At 39.0% G+C, this 27,427-nt stretch overlaps 1 protein-coding gene across 13 annotated transcripts in view; it reads right to left on the bottom strand.

The window, feature by feature from the left end:
- Positions 1 to 27,427, bottom strand: part of LOC310726140 (diacylglycerol kinase delta) — a 115,753-nt gene that overhangs the window by 51,343 nt on the left and 36,983 nt on the right. For 3 of the 13 annotated variants that reach the window (XM_083541424.1, XM_083541417.1, XM_083541427.1), the window contains exons 2-3: positions 26,440 to 26,570; positions 25,258 to 25,489 (exon numbers count right to left, since the gene is read on the bottom strand). In XM_083541424.1, the coding sequence (XP_083397550.1) occupies positions 25,258 to 25,410 (153 nt within the window). In that variant the 5' untranslated portion in view covers positions 25,411 to 25,489; positions 26,440 to 26,570. Of the gene's footprint in view, positions 1 to 25,257; positions 25,490 to 25,573; positions 26,296 to 26,439; positions 26,571 to 26,861; positions 26,973 to 27,427 lie in introns of those variants that run through there. The other 10 variants (XM_083541426.1, XM_083541418.1, XM_083541428.1 and 7 more) reach the window with 7 other exon arrangements.

The following is a 27,427-nucleotide window of genomic DNA, read 5'->3' as shown; positions in this document are numbered from 1 at the left end:
ATTCAGCTTTAGGTTTTACACTAGAAGATATCACAGGGTGTATTTTATACTACTGTGGTCTGTTAGGACTCATAAACATACAGTGTGTGTGAAAGTAATTGGTCATTCTAAGTGAACATTTTAGCTTTAAAATGGTGTTAGGTGTCAATATACAGTGTGTGACTAATTTACAGCTTAAGTCACACACATTTAATGGTGCTGTAATTTTAACTTCTTGTACATTTATAAAAAAAAATAAAACCACAAAAGCACAACTACAGCCTGCTCCAATCTTTCAATCAGTAACATAAAATAAAGGCAGAAAGTTGACAAGCCGTCATTTGAAATCCAAGTGAATAATTTTTCATCAGCAACTGTGTTTTGGGTAAATTTGAGTCCAAGACCCTCAGCCTATGGTACCGAATTTTCCGGACTATAAGCTGCTACTTTTTTCTCACTCTTTGAACCCCATGGCTTAAACAATGAAGCGGCTAATTTATGGCTTTTTCCTGGGTTTTCCCGGTTTCACAAGCTTCAAGCCAAAAAACTGAGCCCCATAACATTAGACCAATGAAATTGCGGAACGGGTATTAGGTGAACCAATGAAACTCTTTATATTAAATCAGATGCGCTCCCACTGAATCGGGCCGCAGCACATCATAAACATGGATGAGGTTCCTCTGACGTTTCACCTGCTGCTCACTCGGACTGGCAACAGGAAGTGCGAATCATTCGTCACGCTGAAAACAACCGGGCATGAAAAAACGCCAGTGTTCTGAGCTGCACGGCATCGGGTGAAAAGCTTCCTTTGATGGTGATTTTTTTAAACGCACAACGATGCCAAAAGATAAACTCTCAAGAGAAATTGTTGTGAAAGGAAGGAGGAAGACAGTGAACAATGACTTTCTTGGTAGGCTACTGTTCAGATACAAGCCGTGTAACAGACACTGTCTTTCGTTAAAGCCTGTGTAAAGTTTATTAGTTTCAATGTAGACATTTATGTTTATGACATTATATTTATGACACACAAACACGCACTGCTGCTGTTGTTCAGATATTAATTACAACCCCTGTATTGTTTAGAACACATTACACCAAACATCAACTCCCAGCAACCGTTCTGTGTTCACATAAGACCCTGTCATCAGACCTATAACACAACAAAACACAGCTGTTAATAGTGAGCATTGAAACCTGATGATAATGGTGAAAAGAACACAATACAGAACTGTCTCGCTACACTGACGCTCTCATCAAGCTCTTTCACAGTCGTTCAGTTGAATTATTTATATGAAATGTGCATTTTGTGTAATATGTTGCGATACATACTACCTCTCTATATAAGCTCTTTATATTTAAGAGGAACTAAACACTCCAGGGCATGCCCATATTGGAAAAACAATTAACAACAAGGTGGTGGAATTTGTTACCACCCACTATGATCTGGGACCATCTGGTAGACAGGCTGTAAAATGTATCTGTTAATATTTGCAATTAATAGTTTAGAACAGTCACCATTTTGTGTCGTCTCTTTATACTGTTAATTTCAGCAGTATTAAAGTGTTATAGCCTCAGTCTCTTTTAAAAAGTCATACAGTATGTCACACTTACATCATTTGTTCAACAATTCATACGTTTTACTGTAATTCCCAGGCTTTTTTCTTTTTAATTAAATTTTGTACTTTGAATCATTCTTTAATTTTCTTTCAGCTGCTCCCATTAGGGGTCGCCACAGCGGATCATCCGTCTCCATACCCCCCTGTCCTCTACATCTGCCTCTTTCAAACCAACTACCTGAATGTCTTCCCTCATCACATCCATAAACCTCCTCCTTGGTTTTCCTCTTTTCCTCCTTCCTGGTTGCTCCATCAGCATTCTCCTACCGATATACCCCATGTCCCTCTTCTGCACATGTCCAAACCACCTCAATCTCGCCTCCCTCATCTTGTCTCAAACATGTCCCAACAGTCCGGCCCCTCTAATAAACGTATTTCTAATCCTGTCCATCCTCGTCATTCCCAAAGAAAATCTCAAAATCTTCCACTTTGCTACCTCCAGCTCCACCTCTTGTCTGTTTGTCAATGCCACTGTCTCTAAACCAAACAACATCGCAGGTCTCACCACAGTCCTATTAACTTTCCCTTTCAATCCTGCAGATGTCCCTTCTATCACATGTAGTTTAGTTCATTAAAGATGTCACTAAATAAATGAACAGTAAATTCAGTTATTGCATATTATCTTAATAAAGCCATTGCTAAATTTGATTTAGCTCTGATTCTAAAGTTCAAATGGGAAAATTAAGCCAAAACAAGAGCACCAGTCAAAATATAATGAGGTAATTGTTTTTATATTAATTCATATTATATTATTATGAATATTTTTTTCTGGAAGAATGTGTCCAATACTTTAAGCTAAAATGTGTAAAGTTGCTACTCTGTTATGCTGCCAGTCACGAACTATAGGTGGAAAAAGAATGATTAAGAGCAAGAGCATGATGGTGTGTGTGTGTGTGTGTGTGTGTGTGTGTGTGTGTGTGTGTATATATTTTATCTTAATAAAATCGAAGGACGAGATTAGAATGGTTTCATCTTGATGCCGCACCATGTGCCAAGTCATCTAAAAGATGAGTAAATCTACTTACTTAGCCATACTCTACACAGCTATATATCTACTTCAATGATACTCTCTTTCTGTCACGCTCACTCTCTCTTCGGCCAGCCTCCAAATGGTACATTAAAGGACAGCATTGTCTTACTCATCTTTTTTCAGCCTGTCCACAAAAAAAACCAATGAATCACAACTCCGAATGGAAGTGGCGGAGAGAAGAGCAATACCGAGCTACACAGTGATGGCTGCAACATGAGACAGCAAACAGATCAACAATCGATAAAAACAATACAGGACTGAGATGCGCAATTAATCTAAGCGCACATGATAAAGCGTAAGCTCAAGCCTGGGCAGCGCTGGGACTCGTAACAGTATTCCGTGGGCTGTTCAGAGCTCTGATGGTTAACAGTGACAGTTCGGCAAACACACTTTATCACTGTCAACTGTGGGAAGTCCTTAGGGTTGCTCCTAGTGTATGATTTCCTGCACACGCTCTCTTCAGGACAGCATGTTGGCATGATTTAGGCACAATTTTCCCATCAGTGACAAATTTTTTATTGTGGCCAAGTCATGTATGAATTGCACTCTGTGAGAGGGTAAATAATGTATTTCACTAAGCTGTCGGAGGTCATAATGAAAATCAGACCTGTCAGAAAATTGGAAGTTGTGTATTGTGAAAAGGATCACGGTCTGAGACACCAGAAGCCCAACACTGTCACTTAAAATTGCCGCTCTTCTCATTGCCTGTGGTTGCTGGGTATTCATATAACAATGATTAAGGGTATGCTATGTGGCAAGTGGCCACTTTTTACAAGTTTTAATTCAACAGCCAATTTGGTTGCTACAAATAATGTCCGCCAATGGCTTTATCTTCCAGTCAAGTAGCTTTTATTGGCATTTTAACCATATACAGTACAATACACAGTTAAACGAAACAACATTCCTCCATGACCAAGGTGCTACATAAAACAAGATACATTAACACAAGATTACACAAAACTAACTAGAACAAACAGACCGATACACAGGGCATTACATAAAGCTGCATAAACTCCCAGTGCAACTGTATCCATTAAATCTTCGCATTGAACATTTTCCACTTTTAATAATCATTTCAAAATTACAGTTAATGCCCATTTGGACAAACGTGGAACGGTGTCCTTCGACTCTAATCCTTGTCCTTGTCTAATCCTTAATAACTTGCATATGATAGAAAGATGCTAGAAAAGACATGTTTATGTTCAAACTGAGCTTGTTGATTCTCTGGAATATACTCTGCTCTGCAAAAACTACAAACCAACAAACCCAGAATCTTATAATCAGAAACATGTCTGCACTGATAATACAGTAAGGTTGAGTAATCTGTCAGTTGAAGAGGTGATTTTTCCCATGATACACTGTGTTGGTACAGTTTTAGCAGACTGCCAGTTTAAATGTAGAAAAAGATGCAGACCAGTGATGAGATCTATAAGATCTTACTGGCAATGCTGAGATGTTTTGGCTTGTTATTGGTATCACTTGTGTAGTAGTTTCTCAATATTTTACTACATGGCTTAGTGTATGACATTGGTTTTCTCTATATTTTGTAGATTAGATTTGTTCTGATGGTCACTAAACACGATTTCTGTTGAGAATGATTTGATACTGGGGGCAAGACATGATTTTACTTTGTTCATTCGTTTTCTAACCAGTTATAGTTAAGCACTGGTTTTATAGGTAATGTTAGCTAAACCTGTCCAGCTTTCAGTGATGCTAGTCATGCTTGATTTTGCAGGCAGTAATGCAGAATATAGAATACATAATGAATTAAATACAACAGAAAAGTGCTGATGTAGGAAAATACTCTAGAACATACCAGGGTGTTTTGTTGCTTTTACACCACAGCAAATTTTTTAACAATTTATCCATTTGTATCTACATTAAATATTGTAGGACATCCATAAGATAAGTCCATTTCTGCTGTTTTTTTTTTTTTTTTTTTTACAGCAGATATAAAAACTGATTAAAGTCAATTATCAATACCGGGGCAGCGAGTGTGTGGTCAATATGGGCGGAGAGAAGGTGGGCAAACTAGTACACAGACAAACGGTTTGTCTGTGACCAGAGAGAAAAACCAGTACAGGTTTTAGTGCGTCTAAAATGTGTGCACTTGCTCAAATAAAATGCTGCCTGTCTCCACAAGTCTTTCTTGACATCCTCAAATGCTGGGATTTTACAAACACCATCTGACCAATCAACTTCAAGAAGTTAACTGTGCTGAGGTATGATGTAGCATTAACCCATGTGTTCTACAATGGCTTGTAAAATAACAAATAAAAGCATTGGTTTAAAGTTGTATGTGTGTTTGTGTGTGTGGTGTTTGTCTGTACATATTTGGGGCAAAATTATGCCGGAAAGGCAAATTTTTTAAATCTTGCCTATGGTTCTCTTAGACACACACACACACACACACACGCGCACACACACACACACACACACACACACACACACACACACACACACACACACACACACACACACACAGAGACACACAGAGAGTCACAATCTGCTGTAATAATGCTGAGGATGCAAGAATAAAGGTAAGTCACTCTGTCTCTGCAACTCTTTCTCTCTAACCATCTGTCTCTCCTTTTCTTTTTCTCCCTGACAGAGCATCTCTTCTCCCTCCTGCAGGCTGAAAGTTCTAGGCCACTTTGTAGCTTTCCTCTATGAGGACACACGCTTGGCAAACAGCACAGTGTCTTAAAATAAATAAAAAATAGAAAGCAAATGTCATTAATTTTTAATCTGTCTCTGCAGAGTGCGTGTCGGTCTGCGCCTCTAAGCCTGAGGGGACGACAGCTTTCAATAACGCCTCACCCTGAATTTTGTTTTTTGCTGAAGAGGGAGAAGGAAAATGTTAGTTCTTTCATACAATCTTTCTACACATCTAACCGCAGCCTAAAATAGATTCGAGGTGACCTAAAAATGGACAAACCGTCACTGAGGTTTACCGAAAGTGCAGAGAACATAAAAGACAGACAGTTAAAGAGAGAGAGAGAGAGAGAGAGAGAGAGAGAGAGAGAGAGAGAGAGAGAGAGAGGTGGAGACACACAATCTGAAAATGATCGAAAAAACCACTTCCTTAGCAAGTCAGTCTGGTGATGAATGTGAAGAAACATGCAAACGACCTTGAGCAAGTCAAAGTGAGATCCATCCAGTTTCACATCTTAACCTTCTTAAGATCTTTACTAAAAGATCTTCTACTTGTTTCTAAATTTGGCTTCAAATACTGAGCTGATCACATCTAAACAAATAAGGTAGCATTACAATCTGTGGTGCAAAGAAACCAGAGATCATGCATTCACACTATACCTTTATCACTCCGCATCATTTCCACTTTTAGTCATTTCACATTTGTTGAAGGAGCACATTTGGTATTTTAGGGCTGCTTGTGAGATGAACCAAAATTGTGAAATGCCATAGTCTTCCCTTTCTCAAAAAAAGAAAAATCCCATCTTCTCCAGAAAAAAACCCCCAAAAAAACAAAAAACAGAACATTTTCCTGCCCTGACTTTGGGTGGAACTTATTTCTAGTCCAGAAAAATGCTGGTAAATGTACAGAAAGGAAGCCTTTGGAGGACACTGTGGCAAATCACATTTTTGCCCCCAAAAAAACAAAACTATTTTTAAATTATTCATTTCGATTTTTGTCACCCCACACCCTATAAATATATAATAAATAGACAAAAGTAATAAAAAAATACATTAAAAAATTTATATTTTTTGCTATATTCATAATTGCAGTTTGTTTGCTTGTTAGTTAAAAAATAATCCTCGTACATCATTTTTTAGAATATTGACATTATATGCCAGCTCTCTCAGCAATGTGGCAGAAATACAATTCTGAGATTTTCCAGGTGCTGCAATTTATGAATGTTTAGTAATAATTCATAAATCTTTAGTCGTTTATAAAATATGTTTATAAAAAAACGGAATAGGGTTCTGGAACTCGTACACCTCTTAGCCACTGCAATATTTTTTCATATTTGGAGTCATGAATGTTTAATGTCCAGATGTTATGTAGGGGAGAAAAAAATAAACCAAGTCAATATATATAGTACAAATATTTGTATGAGATTTTTTTATTTTTATTTTTTTCATTTCCATACAGCATACATGGACCCTACACATTTAGTAACAAAAGACACAGTTTGTATGTTGTGAGGCTTGAGTACATATGCCTGTTGCACTGGGCCTGTGTGTGTCGATCAGCACAATGCTATTGTTATTCTGTAGTCTGCTCTGTTAGTCTAAGTGCTTTTATCTGAAGAAGCCTGACATGATCCTGTTTGTGGTTCCTACTAGAGCTGAACATAACAATGGCCTATGATTAAACAGAAGGGGCATCTCTTTCTGTTCATATCTCCTTTACCTGCTAATGCTGCTGGAGTGAGTATGGGAGACACAACTGGCACTGGGGTGAGTGTGCCTCTCTTCCCCCTACTCAAACTCCTTCCATCTCAAAGTACACTCAAACTGTCACGAACAGATGCGGCATCTCTCTCTTTCTCTTTGTTTATTTTTTAATACACCCTTTTCATAAAGCAGCAGGAGGTTTGACAGCCCACAGTCTCCATTTCAGCTTCATCAGGACTCACTGATCTGACTACACACTGTACCACCCACAGCAGTGTTAAAAATCAGACCTGGAAGCAACATGGCAATCCTTATATGAGTCATTCTTGGGGAATCCATTTTTACTGTTCAGATTTGAATTTAAGAGAAAAAAAAAGTATCAAAGACTGATGTGAATCAACCAGGGTGAAAGATAGACACGTGTATTTGTGCAGGCGGCATAAAAGATGAAATGACAATCATGCTGCACTTTACTCAGGTCTATAGTAAAGCAGAACCGTGGTTACTTCCTGTTTTGTGGGTGAGCGCATGTTAAAAAAAAAAAGAAAAGAAAAAAAAGAAAAACACACACACACACGCAAACACAGAGGATATTTTTGGTGTCACACAATATACCGAGAAATAAAGTAGGCGCAAAAGAGGAAACACAGAATAAGAGTTCCTTCCTGTTTCTGTTTTCTTCTTTTAAACTCTGAGAGATAGAAATAGACGAGTGAGGACTAGACGGCCTGACAAATGAGAATGCACAAAGCAGAATGGTTCTTACAGAGAAATAAAATATCCAGGCCTAAATAAGAAAGAGTCAGTTTTAGGTTCATGACCTGACAAAGCACTGACATCACAGTTTCTCTGACATTTTACTCACTGCAGTTCTTCTTTTACCGTTCTTTATTATAGTATCTCTCTATAGCTGTAATAAGAAATATGAATCTGTTATTGAGTAATCACATTAAAAGAGAAGGATATGGAACAGCTTTGCTCCTGAACCAAAGTAGAACGAGATCAAAGAGAAAGAAAAGAAAGAAAGAAAAAAAAGCAAGTGTGTATGAGTTTGGAGAAAGACCCTGCACTTAGTCCTGTGCTATCCATCTCTATTAGAGGTAAGAGTGAGACTGGCTTACAGAGGATACCATTTATCTTATGAGATACCCATGGCCCTTTGTCTTTCTCTTTCTCTTCCTCTTTTTCTCATGCTGACAAAATCTCCATTAATGACTAAGGCTATGTAGTTATCCCAGAGATCCAAGGCCTGTGGGTGATTGTCAAACGTTCTGAGCTCTATTAGGGTTTGATAATCATAATGCTAATAATGCTTCGGTGACGTCTTCATCATCCCTCTCATTTCTCTCTGTGTATAAAAAAACACATCCTTCAGGTGGTGTCCGTCTCATTAGCGTGCTCTCTTATCCGGTCGCTACAGACTGCATTGTGAGCACAAAGCAATCCAAGGATCTGAGCCCGGCAGTCTGTGAACATTTTCAGGGAAATTCTGAACATGACACAAGCTCTGAACTCATTCATGATCTATTGCTTGCACTTACAAAAAGAAAAAAGCAATATGTGAGCCCTTAATGGAATGTCAGCAGTTTTCAGCATTGGCTCTATTTTTAGTATTCTGTATGTGTGATTAACACAGATTATGCAAGTGTCCCTGTACTGAGGATTTTTTTAACAAGAAAAATTACTAGAAATCGATAACGGTTGCACTTTTATATTTCCTCCCAGACTATGCCAATGTCTTTGTTTTGCAAAATCCCACCCTCTCCTCTGTCACACATAAATGACTCCCAGGAAGGGTGATGCTAACATGCACTTCCTCTAACACACACCTATGCATGTTTCTATACTAAATGTCTGTTCATCTAAACTTACACTCTAATTATAGAAATCACAAGGTCACTGTGAACTTTCAGGTCAGTACAAGGATTCTGAAACCATACTCGCACGCATACTTGCGAATCTTGCACACTGTCTACAGTTTTGTTTTGCCTGTCGGGTACGAATGGTCCAATTACAGGCGTGTTTACACATAGGTAACCCAGATGCGGTGTGCATGACACACGAATGACGCTTTCAAAAACATATGGAGTTGCTCTTTCTTTCATGAAACTGTGTCAATTTCTCGGTGCCAAAAACCACAGCAGCATTGTCTCTGCAATAGCCATACAGAGTAACAACCATAGAAATACCATGAAATTATATGAGTAATTTGGGTAATTACGCTTTTCTATGACAAATACTTGCCCTTAATTAACAGTCCCTTCTGTAGGGATATTTACAATTATAAATATTATAGATTAAAACCAAACAAGCATAGCTCCTGTAATTATTTATATTTTATATATACTTTATATAATATTTTATATTCCAAGTACAGAGAAACACAGTAATTAATATTTATGGCAACTGCACTCCCACAACATATGTAGAGATGAATAAATGTATTGAGACCCCAGTCTTACAGCCATATGTGATTCTTCTCCAAACTGTTACCACAAAGTTGGAGGCCAACAATTATATAGAATGTCTTTGGGTGTGGTAGCATTACATTTCACTTTACATGAACTAGGAGACTTAAACCTGTTCCAGCATGATAATACCCCTGTGCACAATGTGAGCTCCATGAAGATATGGGTTACATGGGTTGGAGTGGAACCCTACTGAAAACCTTCAGGTTGAATTGGAACACTGACTGCACCCCAGGTCTCCTCACCTCATCTACATCAGTAGCTAACGTTAGTAATGCCTTTGTGGGTAAATAAAGAGAGTGGATGTTATTATAAAACGTTATGTCAACAGTCTGCTACACTGTCTCAGGACTACAGTTTGCTTCTGATCATCATCACTGTACCCCGCAACATTGCATATCGGCAATAAATGGACATTCGGTGCAAACCAGATGAGGATAGGTTCCCTCTTGAGTCTGGTTCCTCTCAAGGTTTCTTCCTTATGCCATCTCAGGGAGTTTTTCCTTGCCACAGTCGCCACCGGCTCACTCATCAGGGACAAACGTACACTTATAAAGAACATCCTTTTAATCACCACATTATCTGTGTAAAGCTGCTTTGAGACAATGTTCATTGTTAAAAGCGCTCTACAAATAAAAATGAATTGAAGTTGAATTGAATAAACGCAAATGGAGACTAAATGTGAAATAAGATGTTTAAAAGGCACATACGAATCTTATGGTCAGGTGTCCACAAACCGAGAATGTGTGCAGGTGAAGAGAAACACGTCTGGCGAAATCACAGAGAATGATTTTACTAAAGGCTGTAATGTGACTAACTAAAACGGGCTAAAGAGTGAAACCTAAAAGGCAGTTAAGGAAAACAGTCAAAACCGTCCAAGACCACATTTGTACAAACTGACGCACATGACCATGTGCCCTGCATACATGAAAAGCCACATCCGTGCAAACACACATACCCCACACACACCTCAACTCATGTTCTGTGATTAAGACAAGACATAACACATTGTCCTGATCTTTAAACTTTCATTCTCTTTCTGTCACATGTAATTTGCACAGGAGTACAAAAGAGCCAAAACACATACAGCCTGCTCGTAGCCTGATACACCCTCTACACCCTCATCCCTCTGTATGTCCTCTCTCTCTCTCTCTCTCTCTCTCTCTCTCTCTCTCTCTCTCTCTCTCTCTCTCTCTCTCTCTCTCTCTCTCTCTCTCTCTCTCTCTCTCTCTCTCTCTCTCTCTCTCTCTCTCTCTCTCTCTCTCTCTCTCCACAGCTCCTCTCCTGTGCTACACTTCATTGCCTTAATAACTAGAGAAGGCAATGATGGACGACACACCTCTAATTAGGTTTTCAAGTTCAGCCCAGACAGAGAGAAAGGTAGAGGGAGAGAAAGAGAGAGAGAGAGAGAGAGAGAGAGAGAGAGAGAGAGAGAGAGAGAGAGAGAGAGAGAGAGAGAGAGAGAGAGAAAAGTGAAGAATTAGTGATAAAAGGAAAAGATTGAAATGAGATTGAGATGAACATACAGTGAGGAAAATAAGTATTTGAACACCCTGCTATTTTGCAAGTTCTCCCACTTAGAAATCATGGAGGGGTCTGAAATTGTCATCGTAGGTGCATGTCCACTGTGAGAGACATAATCTAAAAAAAAAAATCCAGAAATCACAATGTATGATTTTTTAACTATTTATTTGTATGATACAGCTGCAAATAAGTATTTGAACACCTGAGAAAGTCAATGTTAATATTTGGTACAGTAGCCTTTGTTTGCAATTACAGAGGTCAAACGTTTCCTGTAGTTTTTCACCAGGTTTGCACACACTGCAGAAGGGATTTCGGCCCACTCCTCCACACAGATCTTCTCTAGATCAGTCAGGTTTCTGGCCTGTCGCTGAGAAACACGGAGTTTGAGCTCCCTCCAAAGATTCTCCATTGGGTTTAGGTCTGGAGACTGGCTAGGCCACGCCAGAACCTTGATATGCTTCTTACAGAGCCATTCCTTGGTTATCCTGGCTGTGTGCTTCGGGTCATTGTCATGTTGGAAGACCCAGCCTCGACCCATCTTCAATGCTCCAACTGAGGGAAGGAGGTTGTTCCCCAAAATCTCGCAATACATGGCCCTGGTCATCCTCTCCTTAATACAGTGCAGTCGCCCTGTCCCATGTGCAGAAAAACACCCCCAAAGCATAATGCTACCACCCCCATGCTTCACAGTAGGGATGGTGTTCTTGGGATGGTACTCATCATTCTTCTTCCTCCAAACACGTTTATTGGAATTATGATCCAACAGTTCTATTTTGGTCTCATCTGACCACATGACTTTCTCCCATGACTCCTCTGGATCATCCAAATGGTCATTGGCAAACTTAAGACGTGCCTGGACATGTGCTGGTTTAAGCAGGGGAACCTTCCGTGCCATGCATGATTTCAAACTATGACGTCTCAGTGTATTACCAACAGTAACCTTGGAAACAGGTGGTCCCAGCTCTTTTCAGGTCATTGACCAGCTCCTCCCGTGTAGTTCTGGGCTGATTTCTCACCTTCCTTAGGATCATTGAGACCCCACGAGGTGAGATCTTGCATGGAGCCCCAGTCCGAGGGAGATTGACAGTCATGTTTAGCTTCTTCCATTTTCTAATGATTGCTCCAACAGTGGACCTTTTTCACCAAGCTGCTTGGCAATTTCCCCGTAGCCCTTTCCAGCCTTGTGGAGGTGTACAATTTTGTCTCTAGTGTCTTTGGACAGCTCTTTGGTCTTGGCCATGTTAGTAGTTGGATTCTTACTGATTGTATGGGGTGGACAGGTGTCTTTATGCAGCTAACGACCTCAAACAGGTGCATCTAATTTAGGATAATAAATGTAGTGGAGGTGGACATTTTAAAGGCAGACTAACAGGTCTTTGAGGGTCAGAATTCTAGCTGATAGACAGGTGTTCAAATACTTATTTGCAGCTGTATCATACAAATAAATAGTTTAAAAATCATACATTGTGATTTCTGGATATTTTTTTTTTTAGATTATGTCTCTCACAGTGGACATGCACCTACGATGACAATTTTAGACCCCTCCATGATTTCTAAGTGGGAGAACTTGCAAAATAGCAGTGTGTTCAAATACTTATTTTCCTCACTGTAGATCAATGAGGAAAAATAAGTGAAGGATAAGAATATACAAAACGGAGGGCAGAAGACAGCAGCAGAGATCAGTTTATATGTATATGTATATTTGTATGTATATAATTCTAACTGCATTAGAATTAGAAGAATAAATAAAAATGGAAACATATTCACAAGGAAACAAATAAAAGGAAAAAAAGGTAATCTTTGTCTCTGATTTGGCTGCAATTAGAGGTGTATGTCTATGTGTGTGTTTGTTGTTTGTGTGTGTGTGTGTGTGTGTGTGTGTGTGTGTGTGTGTGTGTGTGTGTGTGTGTGTGTGTGTGGGTGTGTGTGTGTGTGTGTTTGTAGGTGTGTGTATAGAGAGGATTCCGCTACAGACTAGCAGGCTCCAGTCAGACACCTACATCAATAGAAATTGTGTTTAGAGTTTCTGAGCTATAGGGAGAGAGCGAGAGCGAGCGAGCGAGCGAGCGAGAGAGAGAGAGAGAGAGAGAGAGAGAGAGAAAGGGAGGTCAAAATGTACTTTCTGGTCATGCTTGTTTTCTTTACAGTACTGTTAAAATGATTAAACAAATACACAGCATATTTTACACAGATCAGCTAGCATTATTTACATTTATATTATGGAAATGAACTAATAACACACACACACACACACACACACACACACACACACACACACACACACACACACACACACACACACACACACACACACACACACACACACACACACACACACACACACACACACACTGGTTATACACCAGCGCCTTGTTAAGATGCAGAACCAAGAAAAGATTTCAGTTCCTCTTATTAAATAACAAATGATCTGAGAAGCTTTTAAATGTGTATTTCTATTCTTGCTAGAAATGCAAACCATAAGTCAATAACTAAAACACTTTTTAATTTCAAGTCAAATCATATGTATAATTAACACATCGTATGTATATTAAGGTTTTGTATCAGGTCTATAATATAAATAGGTTTTACATCATGATGTTCCTCTTCTTTTTACAGCACACTTCTAAAGTGTAAAAGTTTAAAAGGAAGGTAATGCCAAGAGGCAGTGAAATGATATTTAGACATGACTGATGTTAGACAACGTGAAACATAAAGCTTTGGTTATCTAGTTAATAGTCGATTGTTCTCATCTCCTACAATCTCTCGTAATTTCAGATATTATCAGTGGCAGGCTGTCTATTTGGTACCTGGGCCTTCAGTAAGGACGACCCGACTTAATCCCCCTCTTAATACCACCACTATCACGTCGCAATTATAGAAACCATCAATACAATACAAACACGCAATATAACAATTACATTACAGAGAGAGAAATTCCACACATGGAGGTTAAACACCATTTTACTAAAGCAAGAAACCCAGTTAAGACTTCAAACCTCTACGCTACAACCGCAACTGTGACCCCTACATCATCTGGAGCAGTTCAGAATCAATATTTGTCTAATAACATGACAAAAACATTAAAACGTAAATAAAATACAACCTACTCACCAGAGATGCAGACTCATAATTTGCACCGCTCCTCAGAGGCTGTAAGCCAGTGGTACCGCTCGTATTCACTGGTCTGGAAGTGGAGAACAAACTTTTCCAGGCTGAGACAAGCTAGCTAGCTTCGGGGTTAGCCGATCTCTCCTAGCTATGTAGATTTTCTTCAAAATGTATTTTTAAGTATGTCCGAGACCAAATCAATTTCTCTTCCTCCGTAGGCATAACAAAGTCATATGTATTAATGTGTGCAAAGCTACAGGCGTGTTTCTACGGGGCAGATTAGATTGACATGGCAGCACATAGAGGCTGAAATCTGATTAGACAAAAAAAATCTAACATCTTTACACATACTGCAAGCAGTGCAGCCAAGAGAAACACTACCAAATAAAGAAAATAAATTAATAAAATTTCATGGAACAAATATTAGAATTTTGATTTTAAATGTAGGTCAGTGCTTCTGATAGTGTTTAGGCCAGCAGAGAAGGCTTTGCTGGCCCTGACCGCCCGCCACTGCCTTTCAAGGAGACGAACATGAACAAGGAAAAATGTGTATCATAAGGTATTTTTGCCAACTGCTATACAATTAATAAAATGCTGAGTCAAGAATGTGGGTATATGAGTAAGTGTTGATATGTGAACATATACATGTCCATATAAAAAGGTATATTGTGTGTATGTATATGTATATGTGTATGTATATGTACACACGTATATATACACACACACACACACACACACACACACACACACACACACACACACACACTATGCAAAGGTTTTAGGCAGGTGTGAAAAAATGCTTTATAGTAAGAAGGCTTTCGAAAATATATATTTTAATTGTCTATTTAATGTTAAATGCAAAGAAAAGTTAATAGAAAAAAAATCTAAATCAACTCAATATTGGGTGTGACCATCCTTTGGCTTTCAATTTTTACTTTTGCACACCTTGTACACTTGCACAGTTAGGGATTTTGTAGGACCAGGGTCAGGTGTATGATTTATCAATGATACCAAGTAGGTGTTTATAATCAAGAATTTGATATGTAGGTTGAAACATAGTCAATAACTGAAACAGAAACAGCTGTGTAGGAGGGTCAAAACTGGGTGAGGAACAGCCAAACTCTGCTACTAAGGTGAGGTTGTAAAAGACAGTTTCATGCCACAGGTCATATACCATAGCAAGACTGAGCACAGCAACAATGTAGTTATAATGCAACAACAGAGTCTCTCCCAGGCAAATATTTAATAGCAGACTGGGTTTTCAAGATCTGGTGTTTACGCTATTTTATAGAAGCACAAATAAATTGGCAATGTTTCATACAGTACAAAAGGTTTTATTATTTTTTAAGGATATGATGTCTTTTTGGACAAAAATATAAAAAAACAAGCTAACAAAAAGGTGTTTGGTATCCAAATGACAAATATCTCTTTTTGTTATATATATATTTTGACTCAAATAATGAAAGCAACACTAAAGCAGAGTAACCAGTTATTTTCTACTCACTATTATTTTGCATTTCCATTTTAGTAATTAATTTTACATTTGTTGAACCTGAAATTAGATGAACTTATTGCTATTAATAGTCATAATAATAGTATAAGTAATTCAATCTTCTCAACTATCCATCAACAACAAAGACGAATAACAACACTGACACCGTGTGAAACATGAAACATTTCTGACCCGAGCTGACCTGCAGCTCTCCTGCTGAGCAGGTATCACCAGTTACACCTAACAAAGCACTCTTGAACTTTGACTTTATCTGAATTCAACTGGACACCACTAGCTGACCTGAAAAGCTCTACAACACTATGCTCTTTACTGCTGCTTTATAAATTCCACCTCTATGTGCTCTCCCACTGGATTCTCACTAGATTATGTAAAACAAAGCCATCGCTAGCTCTCTGTCGCAATATATCTTATGTAAAGTGTATCTTATGTAAACATGCTAAACTGTAAAAAATAAACCTGATCCTGGCGAAAGGGCCGGTATGTCAAACAAGTTGAGCATGAACACGTCTTTTACGGGAAGCTGTTTTTACACGTTTGTCCATTGCATCACCCTTCTATCTACTTTTTTTTAATCTGTTTTACCATGTTTCCTTTTTTGCAAACATGTGTGTCCTGGTTATGTCTAGTTAAGCGATTTGCTCAATTTCCTATACATGTGTACACATGATTTATATAAAATATTAATTTGTTAAAAAAAAAAATAAAAAAAAAAAGAACACTGTTCCAATCAGTAGTTTGATATCTAAGTGAGCTTCATTTTGAAGCAACATTTACATGTCCTGAGGGTAAAATCACTTTTAAATTAAGTTGTCTCAACAAATGTGGCTGACCAATGAGTTGCAATAACTGTTTGTTTGTTTGTTTTTTTCTTTTAAAATTAGGCAAAATTATTTGGCTCATAGCTACATATGAGAGGTGTAGAGATATATACAGTTCTAAATTTGATCCTTCTAAATAATTGATACCAGTAGCTCATCCAGAATTAGTCCCAGCTCTCAAAGATAATTGATCCTTCATAATGACATAATTTTTCCTAATCTATACAGCCATTAATATACATTATGTAGGTCCTCACAATAATCAGTTATGGACGAACTGTTTCCCAATATTTTGATGTATAATATAATTTATGTATATGGGCTTTTATTACATAAAGAAACAAAAATGGACCAATCCGTTGGCCCTCCCCCACAATACACCCACCTCCTAAGAACAAATGTTCAAGATGTAGTGAGGAAAAGCTTCCATCATGCAGCAAAGATATTGGAGTGTGTATATGTGTGTGATGCTTTAGCTTCCCATACATGAAGCTAATATTGTAGCACACTATTCTAACAGAATGCCTTTTTCAATCCAGTACCTTTTTCTGATTCTTTGAAAAAAAAATTAAAAATCTACTTGGTTTGATTCCTTTAAAATGTAAAAATACTTCATTATGCAGCATGTTAAATATATTGCTCAATATCCAAACATAAAAACAATACAATACTCATACTCAGTCTTATTAACTAGCAAATCTATTACAACATTGTCATGCATCTTAGGCAGCTAAATGGTTGTGTTGCACACTAATCATGGTTAGATAGACATGACCAGCAAATCAAATGGGCTTGACAGGAAAACTACTGCAGCTAGTCATAGTGAAGAAACAAATGTGGTGTATGCTAGAAGTTATGACATTAGCGCTGTGTCTTGACACAATGTCTGCCAGAGATTTTTTATTTTTCGGGTAAAATGTTGTCTAATGGTCAACAGACTAGTTAGTACTGTTGTGGGAAACTGTTTCTGTTAGTTTGGTAGCTAGTTAAAAAATAGATGAATAGTTGAATAAGGTGTACAGTATAACTCAGGATGTTCTGAATGCCTACCGAATGCCGTTGCTGTTAAACATGCTAGATGTGTGCATATTTACAACTTAAACAAAGAAGGCAGTGTAGTATAATGACTAAATAACACATAACAACCATTAGAAATTTGATATTTGAAATTTGATTTGATTAGAAGCTGAACGAAATGGTCATGCGTCAATTCTAAAAAGAGCTATAACAACCGCCATGCTTTAAAGATTTACAAGGATCCTTCTCAGCCAGACATGCCTTCTATAGGATAAAAAACACTTTAAATCTTTCAGCAGTGAAATAAAAAAAAAAAAAAAAACAATACGTCCAAAATGCAGTTCAACGAAATGGCAATGTTTATTTTAAATGTAAAATATTAGGTGTGTAAAACAGATTAATATAAAGGCATGTAAACAGTACAGATATAATTGACAAGGTCATTGTGTTTTTAACATCTCTGAAAGTGAATCTCTTTCCTCTCAGTGGTGTTTTTGTCGATGGCTCCAGCTTTAGCAGAGTCATGGTCATGTTTGCCAACATTCTGCTCTCATTCTGCACGGCCCTCGTTTCTGTCGTGTTGATTGCAGGGATGTTCACGCTGGTCTTCTGGCTTCCTGTCACAACTCGTAGCAGGGTCACTTCCTTTATTTGTGCTGCTCTTAGCTGGACGGCGGCTAATTAGGCTTCGCTGACTTGTTTTTAACCCTCTGAGGAATGTCTAAATGTGGACTGTACAAGCCTGAAGAGCTGTCTTTCTCTGCCCTCTTTCTCACATTCACAGCAGGAGAGAGAGAGAGAGAGAGAGAGAGAGAGAGAGAGAGAGAGAGAGAGAGAGAGAGAGAGAGAGAGAGAGAGAGAGAAATGGACAGAGAGAAAGATTAAGAGATCCACAGATAAAGAAAAATAGACAGGAGGAGAAAGAGAGACGATCTTCCAGAGAGGTCTCTCTCACAACACACACACACACACACACACACACACACACACACACACACACACACACACACACACACACACACACACACACACAAAATTCCTTTCCTTAGTCACTTCCACTAATGCAAACACACACGTTCCATCGGCTTCCATTGAGACATGTCACACCAACCTGTCCTGTTATAATCCAACATAAACTGACATGCACTGCTTTAAGAGACCTGTGTGTGTGTGGAAAACTCTGAATCAAGTGAATGAAATAATGAATTCACTAATTAAATCACGCTCCACTGACATGTCACGCTTGATAACGTTTAGCACACTCTTAATGAGGATGCAAATGAAGGGAAAAATCACTAACGAACAGGAGGTGGAAATGTATTTTTTTTCCACATACTAATCTGTTACACCAACTCTTGCACTCATACACACGCTGACAAAATGGAATACACACACCCACCGTAATACATTATATCCATGCAAATTTAGAAAGGTCAAGCTCTACACAGCAGCACGAGCCAGCGATGTGTTCACACAGACTGTTAGATTATCTCGGGAGAACCTTGCTTTACACACACACACACACACACACACTCATACACACTGTATAACAAATTTCTCCCTTCGGCTCCTCTCCGACCGGCGAAGTCTCCAACTGTGTAACTGCCACTAAGCGCTCTGATGTGTTAATGAACGTGATGGAAGTGTGCTTGTCAGTACCAAAGAGTTCACATAATTGCCATCTGTAATGCAATGGCCTGAGTGAATAAATTCAGCCCTGTTACTACGCTGATACTGATTAATATCCTGCTAATCATCACACCTGCACCTGAGTTTCCAACAAAGAACCAGAAGTCATTCTAGTGAAATAAAGTTCCACTTACACTATATGGACAAAGATTTGTGGGTGCCTGATGCTTTCTGAACATCCTACTCCATATTTAGTAATATAATAACCAGCACTCTTCTGGGAAGATGCTTTACTAATTCATTTGTGGAGATTTGTGCTCATTCACCCACAAGGGCTTTAGTACAGTCAGGTACTGATGTAGGTACTGATGTAGGGGGAGGAGGCCTGGGATGCAGTCAGTGTTCCAATTTATCCTAAAAGGTGTTCAATAGGGATGAGGTCAGAGTTCATGGTAAAAGTGAAGGGAAAATTTTATACTACAGCACTCAAAGTCATCCTTTGCAATTGTGTGCCTTCAGCTTTGTGGTAACAGTTTGGATAAGAATATGGCCGTAGAATATAAGAAACCACATATGGCTTTAAAAGTCAGGTTTCAGAATACGTTTGATCAGATTTTTGTGTTTAAGTTTTTGGTACCTGCTCAACATCCAGTATCTTACACACAGACAATGAATTAAATCAACTAAAATGAAAATAATTTGGTGCGTATATACTGTCAAAGAAAACACTGTATATTTTTTTTGTAATACCAAACTGTAACAGACACAGACATTGTTGTTCATTTATAGAGTTCTCTCTTCACCTTTAACCCACTTTCACTTCCGATTTGCTGTTAAAAAACAAACAAACAAAAAAACATTTTTTTGTTTAACCCCAAACTAACCTTTGTCATGTTCTAGCTGATGAAACTACTACTTCAGTATATATACTTGCAGTCACTTTATCACAGCTAGTGTTCTGTTATAGGAAACCAATGTCAGTGTCTAAATGTTTTATTTCTCTCGCGATTTGCCAATGTAGCCCAAAGGATATCATCTTTTTTTATTATTTTATAGTTACATTTCCTGTTATGCAACATCTGTGACAAAGCTCCTATTATCGCTTACATCATCGGTGCTATAACGATGCCCTCTGATCTCTTTCCCGCACCCGAATCCTTTCAGTTTTACCTCTGACTGATACAAAGCACTGCCACTGGAGACTTATAAAATACACATATCCTCAAACACGCTTCACCATATCTACCTGTTGATGTAACCATACATGTCTGTGTGTAAGAGGTTTTTATAGAAATGATATCATGTATATCATATAGCACATTCATCTAAACTGTTAAAGTTTCATTGTGAATGTCATGCCAAAATTGGCACTAAAATTCATTTCCCATCAGCCACCTCACCTTAATGGTCATGTCACATAACATGAGTCTTTTAATAAACGAGCAACAGTATTAAATTTGCACCTCAGACTTTAATCATTTGTCTTTAAGAGTCTTATTGGTATCTGTATCATTTTTTTCTTTCTTGTTTAGCTTCTTAGTCTTTATGTCGCGTGTATGTTCATATTTAATTTTTATTTTCAAAATTCCAGTTTGAGCAAATAAATGTTTTGATAAATGTGCGGTGAACCTTTATATGAGGACGTTGCAAGGGCAAAGCAAAAAAAAAAAAAAAAAATTTATCAGCACATACAAGCCTGCATTCCTTCTCTTATCCAAACTTTCACAGATTAGATGTGAGATCAAAAGCAGACAATCTGCAAATGTACTAATTCGAGCAATTCTGCAAGCGTCTGCGAAAGTGAAATGCGAATGTTTACGACACGGCTATAAACCTTCGCGCTCGTTCACAAGCCGCTGGGTTATTTTATGTAAATGAAACAGTGCACCACGTGAGTCATCACAACAACGTACCAGAAAGAAACCCAACTGTACAGTTACACACGAAACTGACCTGAGTACTAGTTAACTGCCTCATCACACAGCAATAATCTTTAACTTATCAATACTACATGCCATTATTATGATACTGATTTCAGCTAATGTCTGTTTTTAAATGTACATTCAATCCCTGCAGCTGATGCTCTTTATCTGACGTGAAGCAGAATCGAAACTGACCGTTAACCCCATTACACAACCATCTCACTAGCACAATGAAGTACACATTGTCTTAAGGGCTTTTTTACCCAAGATTTGTTTCGTCATCAGGACTTTTGAGTAAAAAACAAAAAAACAAAAACTATTGTTTTCCTCTTGCTGCCTAGTGCATTGCTACGTTTATATATTTTTTTGCTACTTTTGCATTGCTACGTGATATTTGATTGAAGGATTATAATCTTGTATCTAATAATAGTTTTACAGTGAAAGTGTTAGGCTTGAGCAATTGATTATTACACAAGATTTTATTGATATCATAATTAGAATGTCCTTTTTGAATAAAAGTTCATAGTCTGAGCTCATTTAACACCTAGAAAGGATATAATTAGCACATCAGACACATTTTTCTTTCAGTACTGCGTAAGCAGTAATTACACTACACACAACTGCACAATGATCAAGAAGTGTAGATTATGGAGTGAGTTGTCCCATGTATTGTAGACAGTGTGTCTATCTTTAGTTTTCCTTTAAACCTTTCTGCCATTCTTTTCCTTGTCAGAGGACCTTTCACCTTTGACCCTCATCACAGGGCTGTTACAAAACTGCTGTTTTCCTCAGGCTGTGAAATTCTGACAGGTATTGAGTCCAGAAATGTGTGGTGTGCTTTACCATACTGAAAATCTTGATATTACCAAATAAGTTTGTATTGATGTCACAACAGGGAGATTTAAGCTTCAGTTCTGATTCCCTCCTATCTTTAATCTTTCTATCGCTTCGCCTTTAACTGTCTGAACATTCAAAAGTGTTTATGCTAGATGACTAAATGCCCATGCAATATAACTAAATAAAATGGATTTATCTCTAAGGATTTGGTCCTTGAATGTAAAACCCACATTAAATGTTAAACACAGTAAACAACACATACTATAAAAGTCTCCATACGTTTGGAGGAAAGTTTCAAAAATGTATTGATGATCCAGAATTGTGTCTTAAACGTGTTTAAAACGCATTAAATACGTTACATTGAAATATTGATGATTTACATGGGTGTTGGTGTTTTGTCCTGATTACAGTGAAATGTTTGCGTTTATATAAAACACGATGACGGAGGGAATTTCAAAAGAGAAAAATATTCGAACATGCTGATGCGAGTGATAGAAGTGTCAGATTTCATTATTAGCTTCTAAGAACAAAAGAGAAGAAAAGTGCTTTTCTCACTCACCATTTTGCTGCGACACTTTAAGTAATGTCCTTTTGAAAACATCCGATATACTTTTACATTTCCTGAATGCAGTAGTGCTATAGGACGCAGTTACGGCTAACCATGGACTTAATGGTGATACTAGCCTGAAACTTTGGAACCTGATCTGTTTGAGCTGTGTGTACAGATGAGGAGGTGAGAGAGCTGGATGTACTGAAGGACTAAAGCTCTGCTGCATTGCTTTGTTTGGCTGGAATGAACAAAGGTTATACTACTCTCAGTGTTTACTTGGTATTGTGGGTTATGTAGAATTGTTGAGCGATGTGAATAAAGACCAACATGTCAACCATAATATGGTGGTTTTCACGTGCTTGCTGTGGCCTGAATTTGAGTGCAGTTGTTCCCTGTGCATCTGCAATCATTATTTTGGTGCTTTCATTCTAATCAGAGTGACTGACACTCGGGTTTATGTGCGTCACCAAGCACAATTCAGCAGATGTCCAGGAAAAGACGGTTTTCTGCTGCTTGCAAATGGTGTCCTTTAAAGAGACATCTGACTGCAAGGTACATTTGTGTTTGCGGAAATTAATGATGTCGCCATCAGCTAAAACACATACCCCGGTTAAGTTACTTCCTGAACAACTGCAGCGGCAAATACAGGACGTGTTCACGTTCGCAACGCAGCTGAACATGCAACCGAACCCAGATGACCTACTACAGGTAAACCGAAGGTTTGGTAACCTGGTACATTTTCTGGTCCGCATTACTGCTTTCACATTACCATTTTTTTATGGAAACTGTGCTTGGTCATGTGACAATTGCTAACCAGCAATAAAAGTGAAGATATAATGGAAATCAAACACTCGCACACCTAGTGTGCTGCCTCTTCACCGAAAGAAGCGCCTGAAAGAGCCGTCTCCAGCCTGAGCGCTGCTCCCTCATTACTGTGAGGCTAATTAACACAGTTTGTGCGTCGGGAATATCATATCTGATATCATGTGCAGCTTAATTGCTCATCTAATGACTCTTAGACAAACGCTGACCTGCAGAGATAATGACACAGCACATGCACACACACACACACACACACACACACACACACACACACACACACACACACACACACACACACAAGCTGCTTTCAGCAGGCCAGGTATTGATGTGTGCATCTTCTGGATCAATATGTATCATGTTGCCACCATAACTACACGGCTAGTTCTGGTCTGCAGATCTGCAGATCGGGTTCCATTCAAGGAAGAATCAACTCAAGGGTTGCAAGGAAATATACATACATTACCCAAGGCAAATGTTACACAAGCGAGCACACGCTTTATCTTTGTATTCTATAAATGTGCAAGTCATCATAAACACTATCTTTTTGTCAAAAAAAGAAAAGAAATGGGTGACATTTTATCCGAAATGCTTGTCATACCAGAGTCATGCTACAATCAGTTTGGACACAAAGTACACGCTGTTAGTGTTGTTTTCCATCAGTGAGGATTTTGCTGTAAATGTGCTTGCTGAAGGCAACCTGTGTGCTGTTTGTGTGTTTGTGTGTATGGTGTTTATTGAGAAATGTTCACATCTAACCGTAAGCAGAAAATGAACTTCCCGTGAGCGCCGAATAGACGCAATTAAATTACGTTCAGAAATCCTGTCTACTACTAGAACAGCACAACTAATTACAGATGTGGCCCGGGTTTATTCTTCGCCCTCGTTTGCATGTTGTGAGTAATGATGCGTTCTCCAAACTCGCTGTACTTCCACTTATTATTTTCCAGAAATGAATCACTTATATATTGAAATGACCCCTGAATCACCTCTCAGCCCTCGAAGGTGTGAGAAAAAAAAAAAAACCCCACCTTCAGTCTATCAAGCTAGCAGTTAAATCGTGATTTTCATCCTGAAGGCTTTGAAAGAATGTGCTAGGATACTATTTTACAGCCACTAATGCTGCCACTGGTGTTAATGAGCTGATCTGCTGCTCAAACAAGGTCATTTTGAGCTTAAAACTAGACTCAGGCATGTTATATAAAAGCACAGAGGAGCTCATTTGTGCTAAACGCATTTCACAAAAAAAAAACAAAGAAAGAAATACCCTAAAGTTCAAAACAAAAAGAAAGCAAAATAAACCACCACTAGTCAGAGTGATAAGTAAGATTTTCCTTTCTCATGCTTGTCTCTTATTAGCTCTCTGTTAAGCGTTTATCAGAGATTACGCTTTAACAGACAAAAAAAAACTATGCTAAAACCCATGCACATCTTCTTTCACACACTGTTGTGTTTAACTAGCTGGTGTTTTGTGATCTTGGTGTTTGCTTTGGTCACATTTCGTGGCGGTGATGAGATTTTACAGCCCAACATCAACAAAAAAACTAAAGTTGCTTTAAACCAGGGATCCCCAATCAGACCACTGATCATCTGGTACTGCACAGAAGGAATAAAAACTGAAGTTTATTTTGTTGCCATTTTATTGACCTTCATAGTCTGCAGTTTGTTCTATTGTTCAAAAATTACCACTTTCGCCTATGCATTTGTTTCAGTTGCAGCTTTTTTCTATTCATTAAAAAATTAAGCTCGAACTGATTGATGCATTTTGGTGAGTTACGTTGCATTTACATGATATATGCAATGATTAAATAATAGTAACATGATATGCACGTTAGTGTGTTTAGCTTTGGCCCCCCCAACTCTTTACCACTGAAGTTGCTGAAGGTTAAAAAAAAAAAAAGGTGGAGGACTGCTGCAGTAAAGTGCACCAAAGTTTCCATTCAAAGAAATGTAAATGCAAATTTCATGTAATTGCAAATAATCCTGCAGCACAGAATTGTGGGTGCGAGTGTGTGTGTGTGTGTGTGTGTGTGCACTATAAGGTGTAAATAGGAGCCTAGTGGCTTACCTTGGCGCGGATCTGGCCCGAGGTGGACACTTTGCGGATGAGTTTGTGCGAGCTCTCCTCCGGCTCCCCGTCGCTGTCTGACGACTCGTCCGCCGCGTCGGCGCGCTCCGGCTCGCGCACGTACAGCGTGTTGGGGTTGAGCTTCGCCGCCATGGACGCGCACACGGACCCCCGCGAGGACGCGGCTCTTCACTCCGTACAGCTCCTGCACCGCTTCACCCCACCTCTTGCTCTGCACACGTACACACACATAGAGAAATGGAGGGGAAAAAAGTCATGCTATATCTGGATCTGAAAAACACCCGGGTCTACCCACCTGTACTAAAAAGTGCGCTAAACAGTGCAGTCACCGGGGAGCGGCGCGCGCTGCTGCCAACTCACGTGTCAATTCCTTCGTATTTTCGCGTCTATTACAGTGTTTTATTTTTATAGTTGCAGAGGTACATATGAGACACCAGCGGGTCTGTTAAGAGCAACAGGCGTTCGCGGGCGCGCGCTGTGTAACACTATTTCATGAACGCGACGCGACAGCCATGAACAGTGATCTGATCGGAGGAGGGGAAAAAACACAGCTTACTGCCTACTTCTGCGTGCAGAAATATCGGACAACGCGTGTTTGGTGAGCGCGTTATTACTACGAATTATTCCGGTGTAACTACCTGTTTAACGGTGCTGTCTCCGGTGGTCTATAAGCGCGTGGCTCGGTGATGCGAACGCGCACGCAGCGCCTAAACTCGAAGCATTGAACGCGGTGCGTTCACACACTCCACGGTGTTTTTTTTAAGCATCTCTCTCTCTCTCTCTCTCTCTCTCTGACTCAGCAGTCGCTACGGACGTTTTCCGGCGCAAACGTGAGCGACGCGCACCCACGAAACGGATTTACACGAATCCGCGCGGACGAACAGACGCACGCGCGCGCACGCATACGTACATACTCGTTGTAAAGACGCGGCGAATGAGCGGGTCACTATGCAGTACGGTTCGGATATACCGTGGCGGTTTCTGCGTGTACCTTTCGTGTTAAGCTTCTCTCTCTCTCTCTCTCTCTCTCTCTCTCTCACACACACACACACACACACACACACATATATATATATATATATATATATATATATATATATATATATATATATATATATATATATATATATATATATATATATATATAGCAACAATACATACCCCACGCGCCCCGTGTCTCTGTGTGTGTCTGATGAGGCTCCGCGCGGCCGCACTGTCGGACGGCGTGAAGATTTCCCGACGCTCAGGCAGGCGCGCGGGCGTGCACCCATAGACTCAGATTGGATTTGAAACTAATGGGAGGGGTGCAGAGAGAGAGAGAGAGAGAGAGAGAGAGAGAGAGAGAGAGAGAGAGAGAGAGAGAGAGAGAGAGAGAGAGAGAGAGAGAGAGAGAGAGAGAGAGAGAGAGAGAGAGAGAGAGAGAGAGAGAGAGAGAGAGAGAGAGAGAGAGAGAGAGAGAGAGAGCATATCAATTATTATTATTATTATTATTATTATTATTATTAATGCAAATTTAAATTCTCAGGGTTATTATTATTTTTTTTTTATCTCAATGCACGTCTTCATTCACTGCATTAAATTACCTTAATTATAAAAGGCAGTCGATGCCATCAACTAGCACCACTATAATCCACACCATCTGCTTCACCAGGCTGTCAGAAAATACTCTACATGTACATTTTTGTTCACCGAGCTGACTGACACTGTGCCATCATCAAACACCAGAATCCACCTTAAATGGTTTTATAACCCACACCACTCTTACAGCTGATAAATCAAGATACACCACCCATTTGACAGGTAAAGTGGTATTTTTTTTCCAGTAAAAATGTTTCTTGATGGGAAAAACCGCAAAAGAATAACTGTTACACAGAAAAGTACTGGAAGAGGAATTTCCCCTTATTTCAATCTTTGTACTACAATGAGGGATTGTCTAGTGGGTAAAAAAAGAAGAGCATGCTACAGCATGCTTTAAGTCGAGCTGAGCCCAGTGTCACGCCTACTATATTACTAGTTCTATCACAGGACATGAACAGAAAGGAGCGGGTTATGAACATCTCAGGTATCACACATGCCTTAATGACCTCAGGTCTGATATTAAATAAGCAATAAAGCTAAAGCTGATAATACTAGTAGGACATGTACAGTG

The sequence above is a fragment of the Silurus aristotelis genome, assembly GCF_946808225.1.
Source record: "Silurus aristotelis genome assembly, chromosome: 5".
In the NCBI taxonomy this organism is placed as follows: domain Eukaryota; kingdom Metazoa; phylum Chordata; class Actinopteri; order Siluriformes; family Siluridae; genus Silurus; species Silurus aristotelis.
The sequence above is the reverse complement of the archived record's forward strand: the minus strand, read 5'-3'. Positions and strand labels throughout refer to the sequence as shown.